This window comes from Clupea harengus, chromosome 4 (assembly GCF_900700415.2).
Source record: "Clupea harengus chromosome 4, Ch_v2.0.2, whole genome shotgun sequence".
NCBI classification, from domain to species: Eukaryota; Metazoa; Chordata; class Actinopteri; order Clupeiformes; family Clupeidae; genus Clupea; species Clupea harengus.
This window is the reverse complement of record NC_045155.1, coordinates 22,742,241-22,758,691: the sequence shown is the minus strand read 5'-3', so window position 1 is coordinate 22,758,691 and position 16,451 is coordinate 22,742,241. Positions and strand designations below refer to the sequence as shown.

General features: G+C 41.2%; 1 protein-coding gene across 2 annotated transcripts in view; it reads right to left on the bottom strand.

The window, feature by feature from the left end:
- Window positions 1–15,030, bottom strand: part of LOC105894341 (SH3 and cysteine-rich domain-containing protein 3) — a 78,687-nt gene extending 63,657 nt beyond the window's left edge. For both annotated transcript variants that reach the window (XM_031566802.1, XM_012820854.2), the window contains exons 1-3: window positions 14,905–15,030; window positions 4,956–5,005; window positions 4,780–4,858 (exon numbers count right to left, since the gene is read on the bottom strand). In XM_031566802.1, coding sequence (XP_031422662.1) covers window positions 4,780–4,858; window positions 4,956–4,972 — 96 coding nt within the window. In that variant the 5' untranslated portion in view covers window positions 4,973–5,005; window positions 14,905–15,030. The remainder of the gene's footprint in view (window positions 1–4,779; window positions 4,859–4,955; window positions 5,006–14,904) is intronic.
- Between the last annotated feature and the right edge of the window lie 1,421 nt (window positions 15,031–16,451).

Sequence of the window (16,451 nt, the reverse complement as noted above, 5' to 3'; positions counted from 1 at the left end):
GGAAATTCATTGTAACTTAAAGTTCTATTTGTGTGAAGAACAATTTTTTTTTCTCAGTGGAAGCCAGGAAACGGCTACAAAATCATTAAACAAAGATATTTTAAAGGAATGGCTCATCATTTTAAGCGGGATAATGTTTCTTACGGTACATTCAGACGTATGCGTTGCGTGTCTGGCGCATGGGGGGTGGGGGGTTCTTGATAACAGAGACGTTTATAGTGAGATTAACAGTTCAACAATCAATCAAGGTGCTATGAACTGCTGACTGCCGTGTGACTTCCCTAGTGAGCTGTTTACTTTATGGGTAGTTACCTTGCTAACAGTGTTAATTTTGGCAGCTATTTTAGATTTAGTCTTAGTCTTAAGACGAAAATGCATATTAGTTTTAGTCATTTTTATCCTCCTTAGTTTTAGTCTAGTTTTCATCGACGAAAACTCAGAACATTTTAGTCTAGTTTTAGTCGACGAAGTCTCATTACATTTTAGTCTAGTTTTAGTCACATTTAAAAGTCCATCTTATAGCCACATTAAACTCCTTTCCTTCCCTTCTCAGGTCCGGGGACCCCTTGTGTTGTGTCTACAACTGCAAAATAGTCAAGCTTGCAGTACTTAAACTGGATGCAATTAGTCTCTAAGATACAGATCTCCTAGTATATGCCTACAGCTGAATTCCAATGAATTCAATGTAAATAATAATTTTAAGGCAATATTTAATTAACAGTATTATCATTAAAATATAAGAGAATATCAAGTCTAGATTTTGAAGATTCAAATGATGTGATAACACGATACAACTACTATGCCTACCTGGCCTTAGTTAAATCAACCACATATCCTTCATATGAATTGCTGTGCAATCTGATAACCAACATATTTAGCTAGACGGATAGTTTGAGAGTTGAAAGTGGTGCCAATGATAATAACAATTGCATAAATAGACAAGGATATGTAAACCAATCACATTTTTCTTGATTAATGTCATGCGTGGCATATAGTCCATTCTGCAATGTGTTTACTAGCTAGTTATCGATAGCTAGTATAACTTAGTTATGCTCGCAGTGGGTGTGTAGTGTGATTTTGCTGCGTGAGCAGGGTGTTCACACTCTGTTTACTTGCCTTAAAAGTACACTCGCTTGCAGTGCGTGCATAGCTACATAGCCTTGAGATGGCTTCCCATCCTGCTCGGCCTTGCTCAGCACCTATGGACCCTTGTGACGGCCATAGAGAATGTCCCACCTGCTTGGGGGTGGCACATCTGACAGTAAATGTGGAGAACCCGTGCATGGCCGCTCTGGATCTCCCTTTGGAGGAGCGTCCGCCGAGAGATTAGAGCAGTCTGAAGCCCAGAGAGCGTCTTCTCCATCACCCTCGGTTAGAGATGGCAGGCAGTGTACGAGAGCGCAAAAGAGGCGCACAAGTACACGATCTGCTGGGGATGAGCTGGCACACCGCACGGCAAAGTCTTCCAAGAGACTAATTCTACAGAATAACATTTTTGGCGCCCCCCTCCTTTTTCTGGGGTTCAGATGACCATGGTCAAGGACCCAGTTCAGGTGGAAGTTTTAAACAGGGAGATTTGAACCGTTCTGGAGAAGGAGGCTGTCGAGAGGGTAATCTCCAACCAACAGCTTGCTGGGTTTTACACCAAATATTTGGAGTCTGCGTCCTATCCTAGACCTAAGGCGTCTAAACGCATTTGTAAAAATGCTACCATTTAAAATGCTGAACACACCGCAGATTTTAATATCCATCGAGAGAGGAGAGTGGTTCACGTCCCTGGTCCCTGGACGCATACTTTCACATCCCGGCAGAGCTCAGGTCGACCTGTTTGCATCGCCAGAGATGACTCACTGCGACATGTGGTTTTCTATAAGGGACCAATGGGCACCTCTGGGTCAGGATGCTCTGTCCCAAGACTTGCCTATGGGCCATCTGTATGCTTTCCCTCCTCTTCCCCTGATCCCCTATGTCCCCCACAAGATCCTCACAGGCTATTACAAGGTCTTGCTGATAGCTCCCAAGGGGCCGGGGAGATGGTGGTTCCCTACTCTACTCAGCTTGGTTCACGGGGAGCCATTGCCCCTTTCAGTCAGGGCAGATCTCCTGTCTCAGGCAGGCAGTCAGATCTGGCACCCCAATCCAGCCCCTCTACAGCTGTGGGCATGGCCACTCCTCAACCCCTCACGCAGGAACTAGGTGAGGCAGTTATGCACACCATACAGAGTGCCAGGGCTCCCTCTACCCAAGCTTGCTACAGCCAGAAATGGGGCGTATTCTCAGACTGGTGTCACAACAAACAGTAAGTGTTCCGTGCACAGCATTTTAGGCTTCCTTCAGTCACTTCTGGACTTGGGAAGTGCGTCTAGCACTGTTCAAGTTTATGCAGCAGACATTTCTTCCTTTCACCAGCCAGTCGATGGACAAGTGGTTGCGAAACATCCCCTGGTCTCTCAATTCATCAGGGGAGCAGGCCGCCTGCGACCGGGCAGGGCATTGAGAGCTCCATCATGGGACCTGGCCACTGTACTGCACTCACTGACTCTGGCCCTCTATGAGCCGCTAGAGGCTGACCTCAAGTTTCTCACACAGAAAAGTGTTTCTTCTGGCGATTTGTTCTGACAAATGGATCAGCGAGCTACATGCTTTGTCCGTTAGTGAGCAGTGTCTTCGGTGGATGGCCGATTACACTGGTGTGTCACTATGGCCAAACCCGTCTTTTCTTCCCAAAGTCGTGAACTCTCAGACTGTGAATCAGGTGAATGAGATCAGCTCTTTGCACCCAGAGTCTGCTCCAACAGGGGATAACTTGGAAAATATGTACCCGATAAGGGCGTTAAGAACTCAGTCTCTGAGGCGCACGCATTCACGGCTGTTTGTCTGTTATGTCGGTGTTAAACGTGGCAATCCAATGTCCAAGCAGCGCCTGTCACACTGGGTGGTTGACACCATTGCACAAGCCTATGACAGTCAGAGTCTGCCTGTACCTGGTAACTTGGTGGCACACTCTACTAGAAGTATGGCCACCTCATGGGCTGCTCTGGGAGGGGTTTCTGTAGCAGAGATCTGTGCAGATGCTTTATGGAGTGCACCTTGCACGTTTGCACATTTCTATAGAGTCAATGTGGCAGCACCTGCTTTCTGCTGCGAGGAGGTTATGGAGGCGCAGTTCCTCGTCCCTTGGGACCTTGATGATATTAGTCATCCAAGGTGTAGACTGTGGTGGCGGTCTGAGTGAGGTCGAAATAGATTAAGTTATGTCCATAACTATGGATCTATGAGACCGAACGATGACCGTCACCATCACTTGTCGCTCGGGGCGGACTGAGGCGTTCCAGGCAAGAGGAAGGGGCGTGTCCCTGGACGAGCTTTATACTGCGGGTCCAGCCCCCAGTCACTCGATGACCCTGCTGGTATTATGGTCTCGAGACAGGTAGTAAGGGGAGGCATCATTCAATGTGTAGACCGTGGTGACGGTCCATAACTATGGATCTATGAGACCGAACGATGACCGGCACCATCTCTTGTCGCTCGGGGCGGACTGAGGCGTTCCAGGCAAGAGGAAGGGGCGTGTCCCCGGACGAGCTTTATTCTGCGGGTCCAGCCCCCAGTCACTCGATGACCCTGCTGGTATTATGGTCTCGAGACAGGTAGTAAGGGGAGGCATCATTCAATGTGTAGACCGTGGTGGCGGTCATCGTTCGGTCTCATAGATCCATAGTTATGGACATAACTTACGTTCTGTTGCGTCGAGTGGCTAGCGTCGAGGCTAAACTTTTGGAGAGGCAGTGTGTGTGTCAACCAATCAGCCAGCGCAGGCGCAAGCCAATCATATCGATCGTATTTGTACATTTGTTTTGTTTGGCTTTATTTTTTACTTAGATTTTTTTAAAGTTACCAAGAAATAGACATTGTACAATGTAAAAACCCCGTTATTGTAACTGAAGAACACATCTGAGGTGATTTGCGAGCCAGCTATCTCACATTAGCACGTTAGCAAGGTAACTACCCATAAAGTAAACAGCTCGCTAGCAAAGTCATACAGCAGTCAGCAGTTCATAGCACCGTGATTGATTGTTGAACTGTTAATCTCACTATAAACGTCTCTGTTATCAAGACCCGATACGGACCGGCGGACTATAGATTATCCCTTACTTAATTCCTAGTTGGAGAGAGAGTAGGGGTGTATGTGTGCGTGTGTGTGTTTTGTCAGAGTTAGGACTAAGATTCAGGGGTCAGGATTGGTCAATTTTTTTTGCTTTTTCAACGGAAGGGTAAGTGACTTAATACTTAATAAAACTAAATTTAAACCCTGCTAATAATGTAATAACCAGTCAATAATTTAATAATTTATTATATTATACGCACATTTAAAAAATATTTGTAGTTTTATTACATTATTGGTAAGTTGTACAGAACATGTTTTACGTTATTGGCTGCTACAACTGCATTTGAACACATCCGGCAGATAGGATGACTTCTTTGTCTTTAATTTTTGTTCCAGGATTGTTCCATTTTGTTTTGTTCCAAGATAATTTAATATGACTACCTTGATTTCTTTATCACATAATAGTACATAATTAGTTAGCATGTCTACTTGTAGTATTCAATGTTGTTATGTCAGCTTAAGCCTATTTTAATTGTATGAATTTATGATTCACGATTACCACGATAATTATGATAAGGAAATTGTTTAGTTAGCACATTAGTTGTGCGTGCTCTGTCCAGTTCAAAGGAACCCAGTTATGCTCTGTATCTATTAATTTTGTGACTTAAACTTACCGTGTTATTATCTTCTTTCACCACATTATCAGGTGCAGGTGGGTTATCATGAAAGTCCAAGGAGTCCTTATCCTCTAACCTGGGTAAGGGAGAATAAACAGGTTATACCATGTTTACTTTCTTGAGAGACTATTATATTTAGTGGATTAGAGGGCAAAATTGAGCATTTTACTTACTGATCATACTGAGCCATGGCAAACTTTTAGCTGTCTGCTCAGTGTCTCTTCTGTACAGAATTTAAAGTAGAATTTTTGTTAAAACCGAAGGCATCATCGTCATCATGCAAACAAAAAATAGGTCTTGTGGCCTTTTATTTACACAGTAGTGTCTCCACAGAACAAGGACATGGCCAGGCCTTTCCCTTAGATAAGATTCCTTATCTCACCAAGCATTGTGATTGATGATGCATTCTGTAGTTTTCAGTTATGTGTATTCATGCTATTCCAGTTACTGTCATTTCCAGACTAATAAGCCCTGTGGCACTGACCCCCATCATTATGAAGTGCTTTGAACGGCTAGTCATGTCTCACATCAAGTCCATCCTCCCCCCCACCCTGGACCCCTTTCAGTTCGCATACCTGGCCAAACGTTCCACAGAGGACGCAATCTGCTCTGCTCTCCACCCAGCCCTCACCCACCTGGAAAAAGCACTCACATGTGAGAATGCTTTTCATAGACTTTAGTTCAGCTTCTAACACTATAATCCCACAACAACTCATCTGTAAACTGGACCAGCTGGGGCTCAACACCTCCCTTTGCAAAGGACTTCCTCAGTGAGAGGCCACAAGCAGTACGAGTCGGCAACAACATCTCGAGCAGCATCACACTCAGCACAGGGGCCCCACAAGGCTGTGTGCTCAGTCCCCTGCTCTTCACCCTGCTGACTCACGACTGCACAACGACCTACAGTACCAATCACATGGTGAAGTTTGCGGACGACACAACTCTGGTGGGTCTCATCACCAAGAACTATGAGAACCACTACAGGAAGGAGGTCAACCTTTTGACCACGTGGTGCAGAGACAACAACCTCCTGCTGAATGTCAGTAAAACAAAGGAGATTATGGTTGACTTCAGTAAAGCTACACTGAAGACCCACCACTGACCATCGATGGTGCTGCTGTGGAGCGAGTGAGCAGCACCAAATTCTTGGGGGTGCACATCAGTGAGGACCTCTCCTGGGCCACCAACTCTGCATCACTGGCAAAGAAAGCCCAGCGGCGCCTCTACTTCCTCCGTAAGCTCAAGAGAGCGAACGCTCCCATACCCATCCTGAACGCATTCTACCGGGGCACCATTGAAAGCATCGTGTCCAGCTGCATCACTGTGTGGGGCAGTAGCTGCACTGAACACAGCAGGAAAGCACTGCAACGCATAGTGAACACAGCTGGTAAGATCATTGGTGCCCCACTCCCTTCCTTGCAAGACACATACACCACCCGCCTCACCCGGAAAGCTACCTCGATTGCGAGTGACACCAGCTACCCCGCACACAGTCTGTTCAGCCTCCTACCCTCTGGAAGAAGGTATAGGAGCCTCCGTTGCCGCACCACCAGACTCAGAAACACCAAGCTGTCAGGAAGCTAAATTCTCTCCCCTCCCTCCCCCCAGCCATATCCGTCAGTCTGACAGGAGGCTGAAACCCCCCCTAAAATCACTCAGGACTTATGCTGCTGTACGTGTATCTGTATGTTTATATCTATATGTATATCTATATGTAGTGTTACGACCCTGGCGGGTCTAGGCCCCGCCCCATGAGATTTGCATGCCTGTTCTGTTTCTGTCTCCTCAGCAGGTAATGGGAAGCAGGTGTACAACAGGTGTACCCCATGATTGGATGGGCTACAAAAGCCATGATCAGATGGCAGTCGGGGAGCGTTGGATTGGTCGTTGGATTTGGATAGAGATTGGATTTGGGATACTCGTTGGTTTTGGATTGTCGTTGGTTTTGGATTATCATCGTTGTTTGTTTATATTACCATTTAACTGACTTTACATTACATCTTTTGTTTCTATTCACAACACTGACATTCACCACACGTTTGCCTATAATTATTAGATACATATAAACTTGTAAATCATTAATAAATATATTATTATTATTATTATCATAAATTCTGCGTGGCCTCCCCTTTATGTTTCGTGCATTGAGCCGGCACGTAACAGTAGGACATGTCTTGTCTTATCTGTTGTGCCTGTGCACTATATGTTTCACCGTGGGAGAGTGGGAAACGTCCTATCGATTCCTTTGTATGTCTTGACATGTCTTGAAGTAATTGACAATAAAGATACTTTGACTTTGACTTTGAAAAGATCTCTGCCTGATTCATGAACGCCTGAAAATAGGTTCTTCCACAGCCGAAGTGTTCTCAGCTATGCGGATTGAGGATGAGGATTCTTAAATTGAACGCACGTTCTCGTGCACCTGGATTTGCATACATACACACCCCGCCAGCTTCTTATAAGGGCACGCAACCTTAGTGACGTGTGCAGTCAGCCCTAAACACTTCTAATAGAGCGCGGCCCCGTGGGTCATCTGGTGTTTTTTTTTTTACTTATTGCATTTAAGAAAACCGTGGGCCATTTACGACTGTTATTTCGCGTTCTGAAATTCTGGTCTAAATTCAGAACGAATTCCAGATGAGAAAACTTTCATGAATGCCCTAAAACAGTGTTAGTGGAGTTCAGAAGAAATTCCTTCTTAAATTCTTCTGAACTGCGTTCGAGAATGAGGCCCATGGTTTCCATCTTCTTTACTCATCTAATCTCTTCCGTCAGTCTAACTTTGTTTTAGGTGTTATTAAAGGTCAAACACTCTAGCCTACATTTTATTTTATTTATTTTAATTCTTTATTGTCTTTCCTGTTATTGTATATTTAAAGCACATTGAGTTGCACAAATAAATACAAAATTTAAAGTGGCCTTGCCTTGCCTTGCCTACTCAAAACTTGCATCGCTTGCTCGCAGACAAAGTCGTTTTTGAGAGTGAGAGCATGTCATCGGCACCAAAACGTAAGGGTGGAGCTGAAATGTCAGGGAGAAAAAGAAAAGATGTCTGGAGGAAGGTGCATCAAAATATTTAAAAATCTCTGATTTATTTGGGAAACCACCGACTGGTGACAGTGATGTGGCATTGACTTGGCCAATGTTAGCTTGCTTTTCATAGATGAGGTAACGTTCCCTACAAGCTAGCCTAGCTAACGTTAGGTAGATAAATGTCCAAAATTGAGACCGTTATGATCTGGTAAAATAAGCAATCTGGCGCTGTTGTCATCATCGAGATTCTAATTTACCATGTAAGCCATAGTCACTTGTTTACAATCGATGAGCAAGCTATTCATGGTGGTAGTTGTAAAGAGGGCAATCTTATAATTTTTAATAACTTATGTCAAATAAGTTAACCAGCTTGCTTGTTATGCTAAAATCACCGTGTTACACACAACACTAACATTATAAACAATGTTAATATGTTATCTAGATTAGATAGTGAGGTAATAATAACACATGAGTACTGATATTGTTTTTTATTACCATGTGACTATAATGCACCCGGGCCGGCAGAGTTAGTTTAGGTTCTGTTACTTAACTTATAGTTTTGTTATGCACCTTCAACACCCCTACACACACACAATCACACACCCATCATGCAACACTACTGATACCACTGATGTTTACACCCCATCGTATGTTCTATTCTGTTCATTTTTACCATATAGTTCATACTAATTCTACCCTCTGATTCCAGGGCCCCATTCGTCGTAAGGGTTGAAGCTAAGTTAACCAATTGTCCTTTTAGCCCGTTAACATTAGCGAGCTGATTGAGAACAGCAAATATCGGTTCGTCAACGGCTCATTCGCCTCCAAATCATGTGGTTAATTTCAACCAGAATAAATTTATCAGGGCAATTGCGCGTGCACGTCCTACTTCAAAAAGGCAGGAAAGGTCGATCACCAAAACAATGATTTTCTAACGGTATAATGGTTCTAAACTTAAAGAAAAGGGCTCTTTTTTCTCTGCTGGCGAGCAGGAGATGAACATGAACGCTTATGAAGAATACAAGACCATAATCATGGCAAAATTCAACACCGCCACCGCTGTGAGAGCAAGGTGTGTTGTGATGTTTATAGGGTGATATCTATGTATGAATACCTGACGGCAAGTGTCAACTGGTACAGAGGTTTCCTCTACCGGTTCGAATCTGCAAGGTTGCTACTTCGAATCCCCTCACCTCCTTCCTCGATGTAGTTTTACATTTCCTTGTAAGTCGCTTTGAATAAAACAAATGATTATAACAAATGCAATAAATTGAAGCAGTGAAAATAAATTGTCTGTATTTCTCTCTTTTCTTATCATGAGTCCACCTTAATCATTTTCTACAATAATGATATGCTATGGTGTAGCCTACTAATAACACTCATATAATTATGAGTGCTTTGTTCTCCGCATCACCGACACTACAAAAATGTACCACTCGCAAAAAAGCGCAAGACAGTCAATGTTCGACTGTGGTGTTTGCAATAAATGACTCGAGAAGGTCTTCTAAATTAATTATTCCTTGTAGGCCGAATCGGTAGCGCTCATACAAGAACTCATCATAATGGAATAATGGATCTTGGCGATCGCAAAAGAACTCTCTCCCTACGCTAATCTAACTATCTAATATCAGTCTTTGGTCAATGGAATCCCTCCTTTTTCCGGGGGTGTGGCAAGCTTATCCAGCTACACTTAAGTTAGCCTGCGCTGGAGCAGGTTAGTGCTAATTGATATGTTACTATGGTGATTTATCAAAAGTTGCTTCCACGAACCAGTGGCGTTTTTTATCTTAGCCTGAAAATGTGCTCGCTAAACCGCTTAGCGAGCTACGACGAATACCCCCCAGTTTCTTTATTGTGTGGACATTCATTCCTTAAGGCTCTGTAGTTATACGTATACCCATCTGATACTAGCCCAGAGTTAACCCTCCTATTATGTTCAAATTTGACTCACATCTATTATGCTTGGGGTCAATTTGACCCCAGCAATTTAAATCTCCAAAAAATTATTATAATACATCCTTTTACATCCAGAATACATGTTACGCTACTATGGAGAAATATGCAGATCACCATCGAATCTCACTGATTGACTTAAAATTGGAAAGAGATATCCTTCTGGTGTTTTATGGCTTCATATTATTTCTAAGTACATATTGTTGTTATCTATAACATATGGAATAGAAAACTATTTCTGTTATCAAGAATAGTAACAATGTGATGAAAAAAGTTTATATTTCTTATATATTTTATACAATTAAAACAGCCTGGGGTCAAATTGACCCCAAACAACACTTATGCGTAAAGCATGTGTACAGGACATTGAAAACATATCATCATGTTAATTTTGTGTTTACCCAGTTGTCCCCATTAGATTAGGAAAAGTCATTAAATATGAAGCAAAAAAAACGATGCCAATCATTTATTTAGAGACGTTAAACATTGAAAAGGGTCAAATTGACCCCAAACATAATAGGAGGGTTAAGCATATTCATCTAGCAAACTATACCTACCTTTGAGTGTTAAAATAGCCAGTATCATTTTATTCCATGTGTCCATCCAGGCAAATTGGTGGATCCAAATGTTATAAAAAAAAACATTTATGATGTAATTTCTTTGCAATCATCCAAAATAATGTTAAGTGTATGGGTATTTTTCCAAGTAGGCCACTGACTGGTCGATACGTGCGATGCATTGAGAGGGCTGTGCGCCTTGTATTAAGTGGGCCGGTCTGACAGTAACTCCCGGGCCACTTTCCCCCCCCCTGCCCCTTTAACAGTAACCCTACACAGTGAGCACAGTGTATACCCACTAAGCTGTTTTTGTATGTATCATGTATATACCACCTGATGTCTGTATATATATTATGCACATCTACCAAATGCATGCTGTGTACAACACTTGCTGTTTCCCTTCCCCTTCTGCCACACAACCCTCCCCCCTTCCTATCTCCACCCGGCCGACCGGTTCTGCTTAAGGTTCCTTCCTGACTAACAGGGAGTTTTTCCTTGCTCCTGCTGCCATTGTGCTTGCACTAAGGGGGTCCAGGCTCTGGGCTCTGTAAAGCACCTTGAGACAATTTTATTGTTCAGGCGCTATATAAATAAAAATGAAATTGAATTGAACTCCTCTATATGTCTACCTCTTTCTAGATTTTATTGAACTAACACTTATACCAATATATCATTGATCCTGTGACTATTTATATGTCTATGATTGCTGCAATGTGCCAACTCGCCGCCATCTTGGGAAGGTAAAGGCTGGACTGTAAACAAACGCAAGTGAACGGTGGAGCTGCGGTGGAGCTGGATAAAAACCACTATAGCGTTTACATTTCTCAACCGATTTAATTGAGTCGTTTGTATATTCAAGGGTTTATGATCTACGTGGAGTACCAAACAAAGTTTATTTATTGCATATCTCCTCACTTCAGTTTCAAAACGTACCCTTAGCCTTACAACACTGCTACTGCACACTTTTAACAGCCTCTCATTTTTGTCTTATAATCTCCACTGCAGTAGCCTACATCTTCATTTCTCATCTTTCCATTTCTTTTCTCTTCCTACTGAGCTGAGCCTTGAGATCACCAACACTGGTTTTGAATTGTGGAATAAACATAACAAGTTATTTCTGAGCAATAGCCACTTGCCTTTAATATATATTAATTCATATCACATTCTTACAACAGAAGCACAACACTGACAAATACACTCGTAAGAGGCCAACTGAAATCATCACTTTCAATTTGGGAAGCATAGGCTAGGACTCACAAGAAAAGAGCTGCTCTTGCCAGTTCCCATAAAACAAAGGCCTGTAAATATGATGAGAGTTATTTGCATTTAGGTTTTTCTTTAACTGGCACATTGGAACCTCATCCTCAGTGCCCATGTGAATAATAACAACAGAGAGAAGTGGGCAGCATGGAGCGTCTAATCTTATTTATTTCTTTTATTTTATACCTCTATTGCATAATATGTCCCATTTACGGAACATGGAACTGCTTTTGTAAGTGGTTACTAAGGTGATTGCTATGGTGTTGCAACGGTACTCAAGGTGGTTGCTAGGGTGTTGTCATGGAAGTTGAGGTGGTTGCTAGGGTGTTTGTATGGTAGTTGAGGTGGTTGCTAGGGTGTCACAAGGGTAGTTATGGTGATTGGTAAAGTGTTGCTAGGGTTTGGTATGGTAGTTGAGGTGGTTGCTATGGTGGTTGCAAGGGTTTCACTATGGTAGACAAGGTAGTTGCTATGGTGTGGCTAGGGTAGCTGGGATTGTTGCTGTGTTGGTGTTGCTATGAATCGATTCCTCATGGCATGGACCAACAAGATTTTGGAAACATTCCTTTGAGATTGTGGTCCATGTTGACATGATTGCATCATGCAATTTCTGCAGATTTTTCAGCTGCACACTCATGCTGTTGTACCACATTGCAGAGGTGTTCTAATGGATTCAGATCTACAAAGGCCACTGAATTCATTGTTCATGAAGTTTGTGAAACCAGTTTGAGATGACCTTTGCTTTGTGACATGGTGCATTATCATTAGAGGATGGGTAAACTGTGACCATGAAGGGATGCACATGGTCAGCATCAACACTCAAATAGACTGGCATTCAAGCCATGATTTATTGGAATTAGCCAATCATTAAAACCTTGGTTCAATGATTTGGTGTTTTTCGAATGCGTAGTTCAAACAATCAAACAGGGCCACAAAGTTGGGTGGTTTGAAATACTAATCGTGACCAGTAGTTAGAAGCACAGTTCCTGTATAGTTACTGTTGTCAACATTTTATTTGCATCGCTTTGTTACAGGAGACGCTTTCAGGACCCACCACTGAAACTTATACAAGAATGTTGGTTGGTCCCCTCTAGCAGACAGGAGGGAAAAACACTGTCTTTTATTTGTTTATAAAGCCTTAGTGGGAAAACTGCCTAATTATCTCACGTCACTTTTAAAATTAAAATCCATCTGTCATAACACACGGTCACAGAGCCTCATCGCCCTTGAAATCCCCCTTACAAAAACTAATATAGGTAAAATAGCTTTTAAGTTTTTTGCTTCCCATAAATGGAACACTGTTCAAGTGGAGTTGAAACTAACCAAGTATTTGTCTGTCAACCAATTTAAGAGCCTTTTAGATGCTAATGATGTGCCTCAATGCTGTTGTTTTAAATGATTCTCTGATAAAAAAATGTATACTTAATTTCTGAGTTGTTTAATGTGTTTTGTTTATTTATTTTGTCTGTTTTGTTTTGTTATGGTTTGTTTATGTATTGTTCTTCTGTATTATGTAGCCTCAATCAGGGCATTGCTGCAAAAGAGCCCTGTGCTCAGTCAATTCTCCCTGAATAAACAATGATGATGATGATTAGTTTAAAGATTGATCACTGACAGAAGTAAAGAGCAGAAACACTAGGAATTGAATTGTTTACTGTGAGAGAACCTTTTCACCTTTTACTGGATTGCCATGACAGGCTGTTATTAATGCAATATTGAGACACAACGTAAAACTCTTCTTACACTCATCATAAGTTAGTAAAACTCTTCTTACGCTTATTATACGTTAGTAAAACTCTTCTTACGCTCATAATAAGTTAGTTCTTCACTCCAAACAATGATTAAGTATGAGTCTTCCCCATCAGCTGCTCAAGTACATGTTAGGACACGTTTCCCCTCTACGTGCTGCGGTCAATAATAACATGGTTGGGACTATAGTGGTATGACCGACCGCAGTGGTGATTTGCAACCGACCTGAAATGCAATCACGTAAGGAAAGGCTTTGACTGTTAATTTCAATGTTATTATTATACAGCCTTTCCAGATACAACTTAACACATCACTGTGGCAAATAGTGGTCTGTTGGAGGCCTCCTTCAAACTCCCAGTGGTCCACAGACGCCTTTCATATTCTTTAAGTTTTAATTGATCAGATCCCAGACAAACTCTGCACAACTTGTCTTTCTGAGCTTGCTGGTTAATTATGTTCGCCTTACATCCTTTGGGGTGCATGCATGGATCCTGCTTGACTTTTACCTGTGCAGTGACTACTACATGATTCCTGCAAGACACATTACCAAATACAATTACCTGCTGGAATATTACTGTGATTGTACTGTTTCATTTGTAAAATGTCCTAAGTTTTAAGTTAAGAGTGTAACCACTCATCTTGTCTTATTAGGTATGAATACATTAGCCTGTTTACATACATTGCAAACATTTTTATGTTATGTTCTTGGTTGTTTATATGGGCTTAGTCAACCAAGGAATGGGTCTATCTATCTAAACTGTATACAAAATATGACAGCAATATATTTCTATTCTATATTTTTATATATTTATTTGATTTCTCTCATTAATGTCATATTATATAAAGGAAAGTACTTTTTATAAGTACAATAACATATCTGTGTTACTGCCTCTCTGTCTCTCCCTGTCTCTGCACATGCATTGAATATCTTTGACTTTCTAATCTTTTTATGCTGTTTGTTTTATTTTTAATAAAACATTTTTTGTTTGTTTTTCAAGCACTGGTGTTTCTTTCAGGAAATGCAAATGTCGTTTTTCAGATCTAATCTTTTGACTGATGTTCTGCACTGTTTTGTCATTTGCAAATGATCTGATGTGTGTTCTGTGTGTGTGTTCATTTCTGTATTGGGGGCTACAGTCATTACAGGGGGTGAATACTGAACCCCAACAAAGCACAATGCCTTTGATGATTTGCAGTGGTATTATCTCCCAGAGACAAGATGCTCTGCCGATGTTCGCTCTGCAAACTAACAGTTCCTATCTTGTTGTACTAAATGCAATGCCAAATAGGCTTCTTGTCCTCTTGTTTGTCATGAGAAAACACATGATCTGTGCGGTCAGACTTCTGTAATAATACAGAAACCTTGGATAGGGTTTTATAAAAATATACAACTATAATAATAGTATTGATAGCAGTGCCATTGGACTTTGAGAATCAAATCAAATGTATGGTTTATATCTTTCTGTATTTCTGTTTAAATTGAAAAGGACAAAACGTAAAGGTTGGTAAGATCTGTATCAAGAACCATGTGTTTAAGCATTGAAGACAAAAAAAATGTGATATACTGTACCTTTGCTTGAGGTCAAGGATGAGTAAAATCAGGCTGTTTCAATCGTTACTTCCCCCCTTACAGTCCAGGATTTAAAATATGCCAAAAGAAATGAGCATGACATGCTCATGTACATCTGAAATAAGTTTCCCTTCTGGTTAAGGGTCGATTAGAAAAGGGGGGGGGGGGGCTGTCATCAAACATATGCTTCTGCTTGAGTATCTCAGACAGCTGGAGTGAAAGATGACAAGGGGTAATTGGACACCCCCAGTCATTCCTTAAACCTGTGAATGAGCACATGTTCTTTCTCCGAAATACGCACCCTCGCATCTCACAGTGGTCTATTTTAAGGCACATGATGTCTAGAATACATTTATGTTATAGCAGTTCTTTGTTTTATATGGTTATGGTATTAAGCAGACACTTTTGTCCAAAACATTACACTCAAAACAAAACAAAAAAACAAGAATATAACATAAAGTATCAATTTAAATGAAAAGCAATCTATTCGTAATAATAATTCTTATGATAACGTTAATTACCTATTAATTAATAATTATTCTAATAATTTTAAATACCCAAACTATGATTATATTATAAAGTACGTTTGTTGAGTTTATTTGTTAAGTAAAAGTTTATTTCTTTACTTTTATTAGAACAAGTTCCTTGACAGTGAGTCTCACACAGCATGTCATGCAATATTACAAGTGTAGACCAGATAAAAAGAAAACACAAATGGCAGAAGGGTTATCCCAATGGATAATTCACATATTTTCTTATTCAATCCAGCTTGACCAGTCAAATGTCAACAGAATGTTCATTTTAACAGATACATTATAACAGGTGTCCATTTAGCTAAGTAAATGTCCATCCAGAGTCGTAGGCTTGCAGTTAAACTTTCCATACAATTCACAGCCTGGAGCCTCTGGGCCCACTGTCCCACTGCAATTTAGGGCAATCCCAGAAAATGTGAGAAAAGTCCCCTATTAAACCACAACCTCTCCAGCAGAGAGGGGAATACTTCTTGTCATACTATATCTCATTCTTAGCTTCCAACTAACTTCTCTCCAGGTTGGACTACTTAAACATTTGTGCCAGGACACCTAAGAGCTTTCCCATTCATCATCTAAAATAATGGTGTTAGCTTCCAATTCCCATTTATCTTTTATATCCAATGTGTCGATAGATGTATCCATATGAATTTTACTGTATAAACAGGATATTATATGTTTTGTTTGAATTCGATTTTAAGCTATCTCCACCCAGTACTGTTCAAAACTGCCTGGTGTTTCCTTAATTTTGTCCCATTCCTTGTGTGTGCTCAAATAGTGCCGAAGTTGGAAATATCGGAATAGATAATTAGCTTCAATACTATACTTTGCTTGAAGTTATGGCAAAAGCCCTGAGAGTCGTTCCTTTAAATAATTGACTTATTGTGGTCAAACCCTTCTCCATACACTAAAACCACTGTCTAATTTAGCAGGCAGAAAATCACAAAGAGCAGCTATTTTTGTTGCCCTAGATACAGATAACGGTAGGTTTAATACCTGTCTTATTTTATTCCAAAC